Raw genomic sequence first — 16,959 nt, forward strand, 5'->3', positions numbered from 1 at the left:
CAACTTTTTCGTTAGTATGCATATATGTATATACACAACATATTTTTATTTTTTACACAGAGGACTTCCTTGGTTGCGTGTTAGAGAGAGGGATCCCAGTAGTGTGCTTTCAAATTGATTTTAATTTGCAAAGGAAAAAACATAAATCGCATTCAGAATGCTTTTCCAGAGATGCTTTTTTACACCTTCTTGACAAAGGCTTCAATGCTTTACAGTGAAAAGTGAGGGGGGAAAAATGATGGTGCTGATGGTGAAGGAAGCACTTTATTTGCAGAATTTTGAGAAGAGGAAGAGTTTGTTTTGGTGTAAGGATAGGGCAAGGTTTCATATATACTAGAAAAAGGTTACATAGCAGTGTGGTTTAATGTAAAGTTTTTGGGTCTAGAGTGACTGCTCTGAACTCAGTGAGCTGTATCGGTTATTTCGGATAACTGCTGCGAAAGCTTTTCTATCAAACTGTACCATTGTGCATTCTGCTTATTGTACAGAATCTAGAGCTCTTTTAACCATGCTGCAGAGAGCTTGACATGGTTTTTATTAGATCTATTTTTGTAACTCTGTCTGTAAAGTCGCATAGCTTAATGACTCAACCCTCAGATGCCATAAAAATTAATGGAAAGTCTCCCATTGAATCGGTCTGATCTGTATGTTCTCTTTGTTCTCGCAGTGTCCGGCTATAGAGAGGTCAAGGGAACCATGACAACCCTTCAGCATCCTCTAAAATAGCTGTTCTCAATATAAAAATGTCATGACTTCTACACTGTTTTATGCCTTCCCCTGAATATCAAGGCAAACGCTGGGCTGCCTGGCCTCGTGCTTGTCTCATTCACATTTCTGACCCTGCTGACTGTCAAGACAGACTTTGAACCTGTCACTTCATGGATGGTGGAATTGTTACTTCTGCTGAATGGAAGGTTGTCCTTTATGAGCCCTAGGAAAAGAAAAGAAGGGAACGTTTCTGTAGCAGCTACTTGGGTTTATTTTTAGTGGCAACCATTTTGAAGCTGAGCCAGAAGGCAAAACAGCAGCCTTATTCCTGGCAGAAGTCCGTTGCTAGCAAGGGACAGGTAAGAGGGACAGAAATGCATAACAGATACAATTATCATGACGCTCTGCGGGTTTTTCTGTGGATGGCTGTCCTCATCGTGCAAGTGCATATTACTGTAGCAAATGGAGATGCAAGCCCTAGCCAGAGAGGTACACGCAGATTGAACTCCTCTGTTTTGAAAAGGTTTGGATCTGGTTTAAATGTGCCTCCTTAGGAAGAACTGTGGAGGAACATGAAATACGGTGTCTCTCAGGTTAATCATTTGAAGCCTGAGTTCATGTATTAGTGTATTTTGCAGTGCAGGGAGGTAGGCTGCCAGGCTGACTGTTGAGGGAAGGATGCACAAGTCTCTCAAGCTTCTGTGAGCCCGCATTAGGAAAAATACCTAAAAAGGACTGGTATCTCATTCATAGTTGTCCCATGAAAATCTGAGCATCCCTTGCTTTGTAGTTAAGGTAGTTCTGCTTGACTTTAAACGTCTCATAGGATGTGTGCTATGTAGATGAAGTCCTGTTGAAAACGGTGGTTATAAGGCACAGACATGTTTCCCTTCAGCAGATGTTCTCATTTCACCACATTTTTGGTCCCTCCTCCCTCTTACCTCTCTCCCCTCCCCAAATGAGCCTGTTTGCTCTGGCTCACGTTCTGGCTTTCATTTACGTACTTCCAACAGCTATCCAAACCAAAGGTATTGCTGAAATGCAGGGTCGTGTTCCGCACATTTTTGGGAGGCGTCCCTGTTAAGATCCAACTGCCAGAAATAAGCGGCTAATGTTTACAGTGACTCTCCACACAGTAGTCCTGTGTTTCAGGCGTGGAAATGGATTTTTTTTCTCATCTTAGGCTGTGAAGGTCAAAAACATGCCTTTGCCAGGGCATGATTGCAAAGCGTTGTGAAAGAGCATCTTCCTTCGTCTGTGCCCTTTCCACGTAGGTTTATATTTTAATAGGAAGAAGTCGGGGGAGTTTTTTTCCTCCCAGTTTCTGACCTGTTCCTAACCTCCCAGGTTGTGGACGTGCTGTGGCCGTAGCTAGAGTGGTTTTTGAGTTAGGAGCTTGCATAGCTGCATTGTGTGCTGTAATCTGCATTGCCACGTGCAGGTGGAGGCCCATCTGGCTTGCTGACCAAACGGGCTGGTAGCATACACATTTTTTTATATTTTTGAGATTTCTGCAGTTACATAAATTTCACCCAGTGGCTTGGAGAGTGAGCACATGTATGTGATAACCAAGACCTCTTTCCTGACATTTTGTAACATCTGCTGGAATAAGAGGAGGAAATGCTGGAATATGCAGCTTTGTAATACTTTGTCAGAATCTGAGATAGAAAAGTACAAACTCAAATAGTTGTATTTCTTGTAGCCTTTTCTAAAACTTATTCTGCATGGAAATTTATGCAGAAAGTATGCATGCTGTGCCAGTGCCTGGTATTTAGGTCCATGTGCAGGTGCATGAAAAGTATACGTTCTTTAGCAAAGTCCATTATTCCTCTTGTGCTAATAGCATTTTTATTTTATCATTATTAAAATATTAATGCATTTTTACTTAACTTTATTGCCAGCAGAGTTCTCTGACAAAACATTTTTCTCCTTTACACTTTCAGATGTCAAATACAAAGGATCCTGCCAGGATGTTAAACTAACTGATGTGCAGTGACCGATAAACCCTAACTTTATAATAAGTGTCAAATCATTCCAACTTCTTTTTGTAGTTACTCCATGAACAGGAATCTCAGCAGATTCCTTTGGTATTCACATGCATATCAGAACTAATTCTCTGGGAATTCCAGGGCAATTCATCATTTACTCTGTGTTTTATGATGCCAAAATATGTTGCATGCATGCATTGTAAGATGGAAATTGAGGAACATACTTGACAACCGAAAATAGAAATCTGAGATAACTTCTGTTTTCATTAGAATATTTTATTAAATCTTCATTTTAAGTTTAACCTTTTAAAACTAGGGGGCTGTTTACTTTCCTGGCTATCAGACTACTTTATGCGAAGGCCTCAGCCAACAGTGAAGCCTTAGGAGAAACGTGTTGTAACTTTTTACGACTAAATTAAGCATTTCAGGAATGGTATTTCTGCTCAATATTTGTGTTGCTTACGAATTTTTTCCACCAGAGAAGATCTGTGGGTTTATATAGCTGGAACATTGCAGTTTGCATGGCAATAAACACAACTGGTGCAAAGCAGTCTTCATGGTAGGGCTTTGCTTAACTCTTAAATTTGTAAGAAAAAGAGAAAGAGTTTGCTGTGAGGTCTTGGTTTTAAAAATATCACTGACCTAAAGCAGTTAAGGGCACATCAGTGGCTACTGAGTTACAGGTGCATCAGTAAGAATTCATTTGAAAGCTGTGTCATTTTTCATTACTCATATAAGCTGTTTCAAATATGGGATCCATCTACGTCAAAATGGAATACTGTGGCACAGAACTGAAGGCTTATTATAAATTGCATTGGCTTATTATTTTTGGTATCGAGTAGCTGTATGCGTTTTCCTCCCTGTGAAACTGAAACGGCGGTCCATGTTTGCTTAGACTGTGTTGTCGCGGTATTGGAATCGAGCCCAAAATGTCGGGCTATATATATGGAGGAAGAAGAATGAACAAATTGATAGGTTTAGACTTCCGTTTCTATTATCTTAAAAATCCTCTAGGTTTTGGCTTGTAGATGAAAGCAAGAAAGTAAAAGGAACTTAGGAAAATTAACATTGGCTCTTACTCTTTATTCATCAGAGTGAAATTTTTTTAAAAATATTATTAATGAATGCTTTTATTGTTCTATTTATTAATAATGCTAGGGATTTTTTTTTAAATTTAAGACAATTCCTTTGACTCTCTGTGCTTTCTAAGAGGATGAATGACTTCTCAAGCTGGAGCTAAATTTTTGCATATGAATATTTTTGAAATATTTCATTAACTTGAAAACAACATGGGAATACAAAGCACACTGGTGGGGATTTTGTGTGAGACAGTTTAGAACTGTTTGGAGAAGTTGGGGGATCAGTTTAATGAACAGACAGACAAAATGTCATGGTTCAAAATTAATCTTCTGACTAGTTGTACTTGCAGTTTGATGATATCTAAAGTAGGCCCTCTCAGCCACTATCGGTGCAGTACGAGAATGAAGCATCTTGTCTTTTTTTGAGTTTTGCCATGTTTTTGATAGTACTTGAAGAATAAAGGAGGATGGCGGAGATATCTATATGTAGGGATAAAATCTGAGGCCATGTAAATCAGGTATATAACCCTTTGTTAAGTTACAACATTATTTCCTCGTATGTAACATGAGTGGATGCTGCGGGATGCGAGATACTTGCTGTCTTTGGCTTGGGCTGATTTGTGTATCTGTGTTTGTTTTTCGACAAAAGCAATGTTTTCTGCATACCCGCACACATAAACTCATAAAAGAAGCTCATTGCCGCAGAGGCAAATGATTTAATTGGCACCTTCCAGTACAACTTCCTGGCGAGCTGAGATGTAAATGCAAATGTTTGCATTTTTGTTCTCGTTTTTGCGAAGCTGGAGCCTTGGAAGCCCAGAGCTGTCCACACCTCATTAGGAGGTTGGGTGCTGCTCTGGTGGAGTGGCTGACTGGTGAAGCCAGCCACCCGCGATCTGCTGGCCCAGCGACCGTGCGTGGCGGGTCGCCATGAGTACGTGTTGCCGTTATCAGGTCTCATCTCTAAGGTCTTGTGGTTTTTCTCTTCCTTTGTCTCTTTTGGGGCATTAAGCTTGCTTTCACACAGGCTTGGTCTTCCCTGGAGAGCTGACGTGAGCTGTGTGTGGAGCATGGCTCCTCTGGTGAGCCCAGAGCGCTGACGCCATCCCGTCCGTCAGGCAGGCAGGCTGCGGCCTGCAGCTCGGCTCCTCTGGGCGCTGCGGCTGCGTCGCTGCGAGCTCGCCTCTCTCGGCAGCCGCCTGCTCTCGGCTCAGCATACATATCTGAAGTTTAGAAGGATTTCTCATGCCGCTTAAAATTCAGCCTGTTTTTTTCTTTGTTTTGGGTTTTTTTTCCTTGTTTGTCCATCATTTAAAAAGTATGAATTTGGACTGTAATTAACAGAGGATTACAATTAGATTCCTGGATGTTTATTAACAGGGTAGCTATCCTGCCTAGCAAGGCAGACATTTGGGACTGAGCAAACCATGTTTCTGCCTCCAGTATATCAAGACCAACTAGCAGAGTGTCTTTGTGAGTGCCTGTTAAAGTCATTTGGCTAGAATTGTTTGCAGTCCGACTGATTGTGCTTACAAGCAAAAAGTTTAATGTTTTAAATTGCTGTTAGTCATAGTCAAGGAAAGCAGGGCTACTCCCAACTAAATAAGGTCAGTGAAACGTACGTAATGGTAGGTTATTGGATGAGTGGGCAGCTGCTTGGGAAAACCAGGTGGAATGTGAATATACATGGATGGGAGGGAATTGAGGCAGACAGTGCCTGGGGATACGTGGTTCCACTGCTGTGCATTGCTGCCCCTGCCTTCTCTCTCTGGGTAGGAATTTACAAAGACCCATCTGTTTCTGAAGAGCTGCGGCAGTACTGCGCTTCCCGACTCTTCTTGTGTGTTAGCATGCTTGGGGCTAGGGGTTGAGAGGATGACTCAAGAGCAGTATGCTGGATGTGCTGCAAGGAGGGGGTCTCCCTCAGAGTTGTGGTGTTACCTTTAAATTAGAATTTTGAAATTGATTATCCTTTCTTTCTTTTTATTTTGTTTCTACCATAGGATGGGTCACTGGGAAATATTGATGACCTGGCACAGCAGTATGCAGACTACTACAACACCTGCTTCACAGATGTGTGTGAGAGGATGGAAGAGCTGCGCAAACGGAGGGTTTCTCAAGACCTTGATGTGGTACGTAGAGAAGTTAGGACTTTATTAACAATGATTTCCATTCATGCCCCAGATGAAGAATCAATATTTCAGCTTGAAGAGCTGTACCCAGGGAAATAACTATATGTGACTGTGTTCACGCACACAAACATTTCCGCCAACTCAAACACTTTGGTAATTAGCAGGATTAATTTTTTTTCTAGGTATTTGTTATGATTCATTAAGCCTTGGAGCCTGCATTTCTTAGTTCTTCTTTAATTAGAGTACTTTTTGCTTGTGCAAATTTGCTTGCAAATCTCGGCTCTTGGAGGCAAGACAGAGTCTGACGAAAGCATCGTTTCCTTGCTCCAAGATGCTCCCAGTGTGAGCACAATTGAAAGGCGTGCTGGTTTTCAGTTGCACTGTGCAAACTGTTAAAGTACTGCTTCTCGGAACTCCTAGGCGTAATTCTGGTTTCAGGCTCCCAAATGTAACTAATCATAAATTTTGTGAACCCTTTTCCATTATTACGCATTACAGAAACTGTAGCTGTGGACCTTGAGTCACCAAGTCCTTCAGGCTGGAAGGGACCTCAGGAGGTCTCTAATCCAGCCTTTGTCTCAAAGCTGTCTCAACACTGAATTCAAACCAGGTTGCTCAGGTCTTCATCTGACTGGGTTTGAAGACCTCCAAGGGTGGAGGCTTTGCAGCTTCTCTGAGCAACCTGTTGTATCGTTTCACTGTTTTCATAGCCAACTTTTCTTTTTTTCCTGATACTCTGTGAGGTACCCCTCATGGCAGTTTATGTTTGTTGTGTCTCGTTCTCATGCCATGCACCACTGAAGAACCAGGCTCCATTTTTCTTATCACCATCCCCATAGGTACCAGCAGGCTGCCAGTAGGTCTCCTCGAAGCTGTCTTCTCTCCAAGCTGAATCTCCCAGCTCTTCTTGCAGGGCAAGAGCTCAAGTCCTTGAGCACCTTGGTGGCCCTCCCCCGGATTTACTCCAGTTTGTCAGCACGCAGGACTGCAGAGCCAGAGGTGGTGGTCCAAGCGTGGCCTGACAGGTGCAAGAGAAAGGGGAAGAATCGCTTCCCGTGATCTCCTGGCTACACTGCTGTTGACCTCGTGGGGGATGCTGCCGGCTGCCACTGCTGCCCGGGCACGCTGCTGGCTTGTACTAAGCCTGCCTTCCCCCAGGCTTTTTCTGCAGAGCAGGCTGGCCCAGCCAGCCGGTCCCCAGGCTGTGCCAGTGCATGGGCTCGCTCCTCCTCAGGAGCAGGACTTTGCATGTGTCCAAGCTGAATTTCGTGAGGTTCCTGCCAGGCCAATCTAAGTGGCAGCCCTGCCCTCAAGCGTATTGACTGCAGCCCAAGGTGGACATCATCCGTCACCTTCATGAGGGTGCCCTCTGTTTCCTCCTCGGGAATCTAACAGGGTAGACCCCTGACTGGCCTCCAAGTACGGCATATTAAACACTATTCTTAAAGCCCAGCCAGCTAGTTTTTCACCCATTCAGTATTGTAGACTCCCTGGGAAATCCCACTTTAGCCAAAACTAGTCTATATGCAGGTCATCTCCGTACCTCATTTTTGTTAGATGTAAGAAGAAACCTTCTAGGAGGCCTATCACAAAAACATCATGTGTTTTCACCTGGTGGACTATTTCTTTACTGTCCTGTAATATTAGTAAATGTTTGTCACTACTTAAGGTGTGTATGTATGCGTTGCTGATCGCTGTGCCTTTTTCATTGTAAACTCTGTGTTAGTTTTCATAACATTCGTAAAGATGTCTGTGACAGAGAAAAAAAGCTTTTAGGTCTGCTTTGTTATGTCTTCAGTGTTAAGTTTGTGCTTCCCAAGTATCATATGTTTTTACATACAGACTTACATATATTTCATTCAAGTCTTGTCTTGCAGACAGCAGGTTACTGAAGGAATTTTTTTTTTTGTCTTATGATTTTGCTGTGGTGGTAACTTCTAACACGTACAGAAACTCACAAAGTATGGTGAATACCTCTGCTGAGGCACAGCACTGTGGCAGAGCTAGCGTGGGATCTGATCACAGTTTTGCAGTTGCTCTACAAATCGAATCCTTTAAGACAAATTTGGGAGCTGAAGTTGTGCAACTGTGTCTTCTCCCTTTACTTCCCCAGATCCTAGCACTGAGTAGCAGTAGGGAGTGGTTTGCATCCTTTCTGTAGCAACTGTACCTGGTGACGTGGATTACTTAAGGCTACTTTCTTTCTGCTTGGGATTCCAGTTTAGCAACTGAGAGGCTTCCAGAGCTTGTACAGACCACGACCTGCAGTTACACAATGAATGGTTGCAGGACCAAGGCAGAGAGAGTCATCTCCTCTGCCCTACTGAAGTTTGCTACTTCCTTCTTTATTTTTAAATGACAAATAGATCGAATGTATTTTGCAGATCTGTTGCTGCCAAGAAGTTCCAAGTGTTAAACAAAAGGTTATTGCAGGAAATCCCTTTGTAGACAAACCCTTGAGGCTTCTGTGCAAAGAGGCTGATAGCACAGCATTGTGGTTCTTGTGAAAACCCCCACACTCGGCATACCTGGTATTCTCAGTAGCTGTTGGCAGCAACGAAACCCCTTTTCCCGGCGCTCTTGGAAGGCAGCTCCTGTGCTGGGTAGTGAAGCATGCCTTATGGCGGGAGAGGACTCCCTTCCATTTGGACAGATGGGTCTAATTTGGCTCCCTTCACTTCTGAAGCTGCAGAAGCCAGGCCGGCGAAAGCCGTATGAGCTTAATTAACTCACATCAAAGGTGCAGAGCTTCACGCTGGTTTAAATACTTGTAAGCTAACCCAAGGCAGACCAGCGAGTGATTCACTAGCTCATTCTGCTCGAGAGAAGCTATAGTTGGAGAAAGTGGCTGTGCGAAAAGACATCCCGGAGATTCCTCTTTGGTGGCTCTCATATTGAGTTTGCTCACTCTGGTAGTGCAGTGACGACTTCTTGAACTGTCAGGACAGAGAGAAGATACTGCAACTGAAAATTGAATTAATGCTCAATTTTTGTTACGTCCATCACCACTATAATATAGTTTCTGCACGTAAGATAAGCCGTTCTGCTGATAACACATGAGACTATAGATATTAGCTCGCTTCCATGAGAACAGCATCCAGACAGCGCTGACTGCAGCTGAAAGTTGCTCTCCTCAGGAAGCAGGCAGGTTTGCCTGAGGTACCCAGGGAGTGGGAAGTGGCCATGTTAACTAGGATGCATGTTCAATGTGATAGAAACAGGGGTTGGTTTAAACAGCAGAGCTGCCAAAGTGACTGCAAAAGTACTGATGTGGAAGACAGAACAGAGTGACTCATTTGTTGTGATGTTTTTCCTCTCTTTACAGCTTGAGGAAAGGTAGTATACTTGCAGAGCTTTTGGAATAGTGAAAGGGGAGTAATGCTGGGGGAAATGCCAGCTTCGTAGCGTATCCCGGATGTGCTATGGCAGCAAAATACATGCACCAGGTAGCAAATACGTACAGCCCCAAAATTATTATGCAAAGTGCTAAAACAGAGCAGAGCTGGTGTGCGTGAAGTCCTAGTGCAAATTTCCAGGGTTATGGTGGAGTGAAGGTTACTGAATCGTCAGAAGGATAAACGCAACCCCTGCACTGAGATCAGGCCTAAATAAGGAACAAGGGGGCAGGGAGGAGAATCTGTGTTGACAGCTATTTCAAAGCTACAGGATCCATGTGCAAAAAATTTCATAAAGCAAAAAGTATTGGGGTACATTTGAGATTGACACTGCCTGATCTTTCATGATTATACATATATATTATATCATCATATATATATTATATCATCATATTATTTATCACTTATTTGTTATGAGTGATAAATAATATGTAGCAGAAACACAAAAGACCAAAGTGGGGCTTGGAGTTGCCTCTGCTGAATGATCTGAACAAAGAGAAAGAGCGGGTCGCCCCGGGGGTCGGAGCATCCTCTAAAGGTTGCACGGAGAGGCTGTGTCGGGAGGAGCGGTGTGCTAACAAACAAGTGCCTGAGCTGGCAGAGCTTTGCCAGGAACTCGTATTTAGCACTGGCTCGCCCAGCTTGCCCTTTGTAGTGTTTGCACTGGAAGGACAGAAATATGAACTGTTTATTGCTGCTTCTGTACACTTTGAAATCATTCTAAGCTGTTTGGGAGCAAGTGTTGATATCTTGATTGTATATTGTACTTCCTAATCAGCTCTCCAACCTTTCCTATCAGACCATGGCCGTTTCAGTCTAGATATCCTGCTCTGGAGTAGAATTTTAAAAAAATCACTTGGTAGAATTCTTTGGGAGAGCAGCATATCCTGTAACAAAACAGTAGCTGCAGATGGAACTGAACACAGTATTTTTCCAAGTGGTAGTGCTGTCAAGGATTGTTAGTTGTCCCTAACCACGATAACTGCTTTTTGCGTTTGGATTTTTGCCTCTGTTTTTGTAATGGAGAATGTGTTTGGGTTTGGACGTTAATGTTTGTGAACAGTGTGGGAGTTGCCCACGTTTCCTAGCATTTGACCTGTTCCTGTGCACCATGCGTTTTGCTGGCTGAGAAGGAACTGCAGTCGGAGATGATGTAGCGGGTTTTCAGGCACAGAGTGGATGTATCACTGGTAATATTGAGCTGGACATCTGCTAAAATGCAGTTACAGCCAGAAAAGTGACTGTGAGGATGGCACCTTGTTACTGCTCCTATCTGCCTCCTTGGTGTCTTTGGGATCGCATCTGCCTGGCTCACTGACAAAACCAGGTTTGCATTGCCTGTCAGCAGGGCAAGACAGCATTGATGTAGTTGTGAAAGAGCAAACTGCATTCTGTTGTCTCATCCGTCACTGACAGCGGCCAGCTAACTGCTCCTGCCACGGTCTGTATTGTAGCTGATGATCTTGAAGTCGAAGAACAGCTTGAGGTTTTCTGATGGACTGACAGCTATGGTTGTGCCACTGAGAAGTTGCACTAGTCTTTTGACTTGTAAATTGCGTAAATTTCAAATGAATGCTACTGGAAAGCTGTGAGGCACACAAGTACCTTTTTTTCCCTCCACCCATTTAATTCATTTCTATGTGTGAAAGGGGAAGTGGTCAGAATCTCTCTATGTACACAGTGCATGTTTTTGACAAATTGACTTGCCCAATCCCATGTGTTTTTACAGCACCTGCACATGTACACATGCAAAATCAGAAAATAGAAATGGGTGTAAAACCAGCATCAGTTTCTTGTCTTGCTGCTCAGCATGCATGTAGTCCTCATAAGTCTTGGCTGTGTGCAGTTTTGAAAGATGCTTAGCAAGCAGTTGGTTGATTACAAATGGAGTTGACCATCTAGATGATGTCATCACATATAAAGGGTATGTGTCCAGCAAGGCAGAGTGGAAGAGAAGTGGCAGAAGTGGAGTAATTAAGCTTTAACCTTTTCAGAAGTACATTTGGCTGATATGGTACTGCTGGTTGACGATATCATAAGACTACTTGAGAAACTAGCCAACCTTCACTGAAGGAGACTGAAATACCCAGAACTGTTGCAGTCAGTGATTGATGTGTATTTAAGAAACATCCATAGGAGTTAGCCACTGATGCTGGAGTTATGATGCTGAACATCTTTGTGGAGTCTGCATGTGCCTGCTCTATAGCTGGCTATTCTGTGCATCTTACATACATTAAAATCTCATGATCCTAAAACAGACTGCTTGTTGCCTGCCGTGAAATGATGAGCTCTGCTTTGCAAATGCAATACTGGCTCTTTTACCTCTGTCATGAGAGGACACCTCTATATCTTGCTGGAACAGGATCCCGCTGTTTTGTTTTGTCTTGCTGGCTGCAAGAGGCACTCCAAAGTATAAACAACATCCAAGTTGGATTTAAAAGACATCTACAGCACGAAAAAGGAGCTGGAGAACACACAGATAAGACTTGCTAAATTCTGGAGAGTTTCCAGGCCTTATCAGACAGTGTCTTGGTTTCGGCTGCCGCCGGCAACAAAACCGCCACGCTGCTGCCCCTCCCCCCACCGCGGTGCGGAGGAGAATGGAAACAAAACAGGCAGGTTCTCTGAGCAGCGGGCTTGGCGTAAACCGGCAGCGAGCAGCGTTGTGGCGGGAGGCGGGTGCCCCCCGTTTGGGTGAAGCGCGCTCAGTCGGGCGGTCTGGCGCAGGCGGCTGCGCGTGTGTCACCCCATTGTGATGCGGGCTGAGCGCATAGTGCGGCTTGGGCCGGTGTTCCGCAGGGTGTTCCGCAGGGAGGTGGGCAGTGCAGGAGCGACAGCTTGGCCCCGTCGGCTCCTCTCCGGCCTCGGCTGGTACTGAGTTTTGGACAAGGAGCTTTACAAGCCCGGATCTGCACCTCTGAGAGCTGCCCCCTGATTGGGGGTGGACAGAGCGAAGAAGTGGTGGCTGTGGAGATGGACAGAGCGAAGAAGTGGTGGCTGCGGAGATGGACAGAGCGAAGAAGAGGTGGCCGTGGAGATGGACAGAGCGAAGAAGTGGTGGCTGTGGAGATGGACAGAGTGAAGAAGTGGTGGCCGTGGAGATGGACAGAACGAAGAAGTGGTGGCTGTGGAGATGGACAGAGCGAAGAAGTGGTGGCTGCGGAGATGGACAGAGCGAAGAAGAGGTGGCTGTGGAGATGGACAGAGCGAAGAAGTGGTGGCTGTGGAGATGGACAGAGCGAAGAAGTGGTGGCCGTGGAGATGGACAGAGCGAAGAAGTGGTGGCTGTGGAGATGGACAGAGCGAAAAGCGGTGAGTGTGGAGATGGACAGAGCGAAGAAGTGGTGGCTGTGGAGATGGACAGAGCGAAGAAGCGGTGGCCGTGGAGATGGACAGAGCGAAGAAGTGGTGGCTGTGGAGATGGACAGAGTGAAAAAGCGGTGCCTGTGGAGATGGACAGAGCGAAGAAGTGGTGGCTGTGGAGATGGACAGAGCGAAGAAGCGGTGGCCGTGGAGATGGACAGAGCGAAGAAGTGGTGGCTGTGGAGATGGACAGAGCGAAAAGCGGTGAGTGTGGAGATGGACAGAGCGAAAAAGCGGTAGCTGTGGAGATGGACAGAGCGAAGAAGTGGTGGCTGTGGAGATGGACAGAGCGAAGAAGCGGTGGCCGTGGAGATGGACAGAGCGAAGAAGTGGTGGCTGTGGAGATGGACAGAGCGAAAAGCGGTGGGTGTGGAGATGGACAGAGCGAAGAAGTGGTGGCTGTGGAGATGGACAGAGCGAAGAAGTGGTGGCTGTGGAGATGGACAGAGCGAAGAAGTGGTGGCTGTGGAGATGGGCAGAGCGAAGAAGGGCTGGCTGTGGAGATGGGCAGAGCGAAGAAGGGCTGGCTGTGGAGATGGACTGAGTGAAGAAGCAGTGGCTGTGGAGATGGACAGAGCGAAGAAGTGGTGGCTGTGGAGATGGACAGGCTCTGAATGTCCAATAAAGTATTTTGCTTTCTGATTCTCGTTGAGCCTCTGTGCTTTCCTGAGTTGCTTGGGTTTCGGCTGCCGCCGGCAACAAAAGCGCCACGCGGCCGCCCCTCCCCCCACCGCGGTGCGGAGGAGAATGGAAAGAAAACAGGCAGAAAACCGGTGGGTCGGGATAAGGGCAGTTTAACAGAATAGCAAACAGAGGGAACAGCACCAACAATGATACAGATAAGGGGAATACACAGAACAGACCGCACGACCCCACAGACCCGCTCTGCCGGACAGGACCTGCGCCGCGCGCTCCCCAGCCGCGAGTGAGTCCCCGCCACGCCTCCCCCCCCCACCGGAACCCAGCGTGACGTCACATGGTATGGAATACCGGGCTCTGTTTGGCCAGGTGGGGTCAGCCCCCACCCCCCGGCTGTGCCCCTTCCTGGAGTCCGGTGAGAATTAACCCTGTTCTGGCCAAACCCAGGTCAGACAGACACACCGAAGAAAAAGCAGCAGTAAAAGACACGGTATTTCAAGCTTTTTTTTTTTTTTTTTTTCCTCCAGTATAGCTTGAAATAGAAGGGGTTTTGCCAGAATACGAGGTGCATGAAGTAGATTTACTACATAATAGAGATTTACTATGTGTGCAGTCTGAATCTCAACATTTTAGGCATTATCTTCATAAGTTAAATTTGTAGTAATTTTTTCATCATTAATGGAGCTTTTCAAAGGTAGACACAATGGAAATTCTGGAACAGACGGGCTATTTTTAGTGTCTCATGTATCACACACCAAGACAGCAAAGGCATTTAAAAACAGAGCTAGCATTAAGCATGAAAATAAAGCAAGGCTTGTTCCATACACAGCAAGGCGAATACCGTTCTTAAACAGTTCTTAGTCCACTTCGTACTAGCAGACTAAGTAAAAATCTCTCAACTTTCTGTAAGCTAATGATCTCCTGCAGTCTCACCACTGTTTTTGTTGGAAGCCCGTTTATGAATAATCCCTTAAGCAAAATCCGTCTGTTTATAGCCAGACTTTATAGACTGGGGGCTCAGCAGACTGTGCAGCTGTGGTGGGCTGAGTGACCTTATCTTCCTTTCATACGTTTGGAGGGCCCTTGCTTTTTGGAGCAGGTTCTTACAGTTTAACACATCTGGTCTACTGAAAATGTTTATATTTTTGGCAATGTCAGTGTTATGGGCAGAACAGGTTGTCAAAGGTAATTGTTGTTTTTTCTGAAGTGGCAATACTGTTATGAATAAAATAATATTTATGTTATAAATAGAAAAAATAACTCATTTCTTGTAGTCTGACTGGGAACTGTGGAGTGGAGAAATTCTCCTGAGTGTTATAAATGTTTTTCTGGCTGTTCTTAATCTTTTAGCATCATCTGTAGTGATTCTCTTGTCTTTTTACATTCAGCAAGATGTTTACTTTGAACCTAAGATCAGTTGAATATGTTCTTACTGTGCTGTGCTTTTATCCTAGAAACAGTGCCTATCTGCTAGAACTGACAAACTAGATTTGCATTAACTCTGCGATTTAATCTCATCGGAGCCTGAGGACTTTGGGGGGGAGCAGGGAATTGGTTGACTAACTTCAGCTCCCTTTGTGTATTTTTTTTTTTTCCTTCCTTTCTCCCCTCTGAATTTAAAAATGACAGGAAAAATGGAAATGTACAGCATCATGCTATCTGGACCATTAGGTAAATTTCATTGCAAGGGATACAATTGCTAAAGAAAGCAAATTAAATTGGTATTTAAGAAGATGCATCTCTGAGGAAAAAAAAAAAGCACAACAGAAAAAAACCAAAAATAACCAACCAACAAACAAAAAGTTAAAAAACAACCCACCCAAACTCTGTGGTGAACAGTTTCTGTGGCGTGCAGCCCAGCTTACCATTCACTATTTCCAGAAGAACTGCAAAATACCCAGCTGCGTGGCATTGCTCTGGCAAGGACAGCAATGTGTATTGGTTGGGACAGAAGAGTGTCAGACCTTTGTAAGATGGCAGCAGTTAAATCAACAGAAGAATGAACCTAGAAGGTGCAATTTCATGTATTTGAATTACTCCTGTTTGTCCTTCGGGCTGACTCCCCACACAGCATCAATGTACCCTCCTTCTGTCCCCCAGCCACTGCTCTCCAGTCCAGCTGCGTGTGCTGAAGGTGGCGGACGGCAACTTCAGGTGTTGAGTAGCTGTTGCCCTAGCTTGCAATTCTTCTAAGTCCCTGGGCAGGGAACACCATCCTGGGTCCTCAAGGAACAGTCAGGAGATTGCTCACAATGGAAGTCTTGAAGTTAGTGAGGTATTCAAACACCGCACTTGTAAGAGCTGTAACAGCCTTCACAGAATCACAGAATGGTAGGGGTTGGAAGGGAACTCTGTGGGTCATCTAGTCCAACCCTCCTGCCGAAGCAGGGTCACCTACAGTAGGCTGTAGAGGACCTTGTCCAGGCGGGTCTTGAATATCTCCAGAGAAGGAGACTCCACAACCTCCCTGGGCAGCCTGTTCCTTGCCTTGCAGGTCATCAGAGAAAACAAACAGGTCTTAATCAAGAATAAACAAAGAGCATGTTGTGATGAGAATGAGAAACACATCACGAGTATTTGTGCACATCTGGATGTGCTTTGGAACATCTGTTTCTCCACAGCAGAAGGACGCTCCTCCAACAAAGATGCCCAGAGGAAGGCAAGCCTCCATCTGCGAATTCAAAGGGGTTGGTTCTTTTTTTTTTCCTTTTTTTGCCAACCTGGCACTGCTCTTCATGATGTAGGTTCTGATACTGCACAGCTATTCTGCTTTGATCTCTCCATGCTTTACCTTCTCTCAGTGTTGTGTAGGTCTCCTGTTCCAGCAGTGTCTTCCAGCAGAAGAAGAGAGAAGTGCTCGGTTTCAAGCAAGATGGTCTGTGAATTTTGTGTTTGAAGGAGGACTCAGGCAGTTTGATGTGATTTATTTGGCGATTGATCAATCTGTTTTCCACAAAACAATAAAAAGGAACGGCTATCAGCTGGAAACACCTCTTGTTTACTCCCATACATCATATCCCTCTTGATTTATATTTGTAAATTTTCACCTACAGTTTAGATTCCAGCTGTATCTTACGTAAGGGAGCAAAGTAATTTGGGATTACTACATCCAGATTTTTCCCGTCTCTAGGTCTTTTTTGGCTGTTCAAGCAAATTGACTTAGGGAAAGCAATAATCCTGTAAAAAATATATGTAAGAAAATGAATGGGTAATATTCTGCAGAAGGATTCCATTTCAGTACCTTACCAGAGGGATGAATTTCTTGTGTTGCTGGGCATGATGAACAAAATCAGTCATGGATTATAAGCTAATTAAAGAAGAAAGACTTTAAGTGATTAGCAAAATTTGGAATTCATAAGTTCCTTACGAAACACATGCTGATAATTTTTTGTTTATGTCTGTGTCTTTTGGTTGTTGCTGTTGAAGTTCCTGATAAGACTGCAGTTACAGTAATTTGGTTTAGGCTCCATGTGAAAATAGCGGCAGTACGGTTGTGTACCCAGGCTCATTTAAGGATGTAAAGAAGGCAGTGTTTGCAGGAATAATGTCTTATTAAATCAATGGATATAGCTGTGGAAAAATAGATAAGCTTTTCATCATATAAGGCTTTATTCACGAGCCATCCAGATAAATTAGGAAGACAAAAAAAAAGCTA

At 44.5% G+C, this 16,959-nt stretch overlaps 1 protein-coding gene across 8 annotated transcripts in view; it reads left to right on the top strand.

Annotated features, from left to right (window-relative positions):
• Nucleotides 1-16,959, top strand: part of SASH1 (SAM and SH3 domain containing 1) — a 567,447-nt gene that overhangs the window by 456,472 nt on the left and 94,016 nt on the right. For all 8 annotated transcript variants that reach the window (XM_075413749.1, XM_075413755.1, XM_075413752.1 and 5 more), the window contains one exon: nt 5,779-5,907. In XM_075413749.1, the coding sequence (XP_075269864.1) occupies nt 5,779-5,907 (129 nt within the window). The remainder of the gene's footprint in view (nt 1-5,778; nt 5,908-16,959) is intronic.

The sequence above is a fragment of the Opisthocomus hoazin genome, chromosome 2 (genome assembly GCF_030867145.1).
Source record: "Opisthocomus hoazin isolate bOpiHoa1 chromosome 2, bOpiHoa1.hap1, whole genome shotgun sequence".
In the NCBI taxonomy this organism is placed as follows: domain Eukaryota; kingdom Metazoa; phylum Chordata; class Aves; order Opisthocomiformes; family Opisthocomidae; genus Opisthocomus; species Opisthocomus hoazin.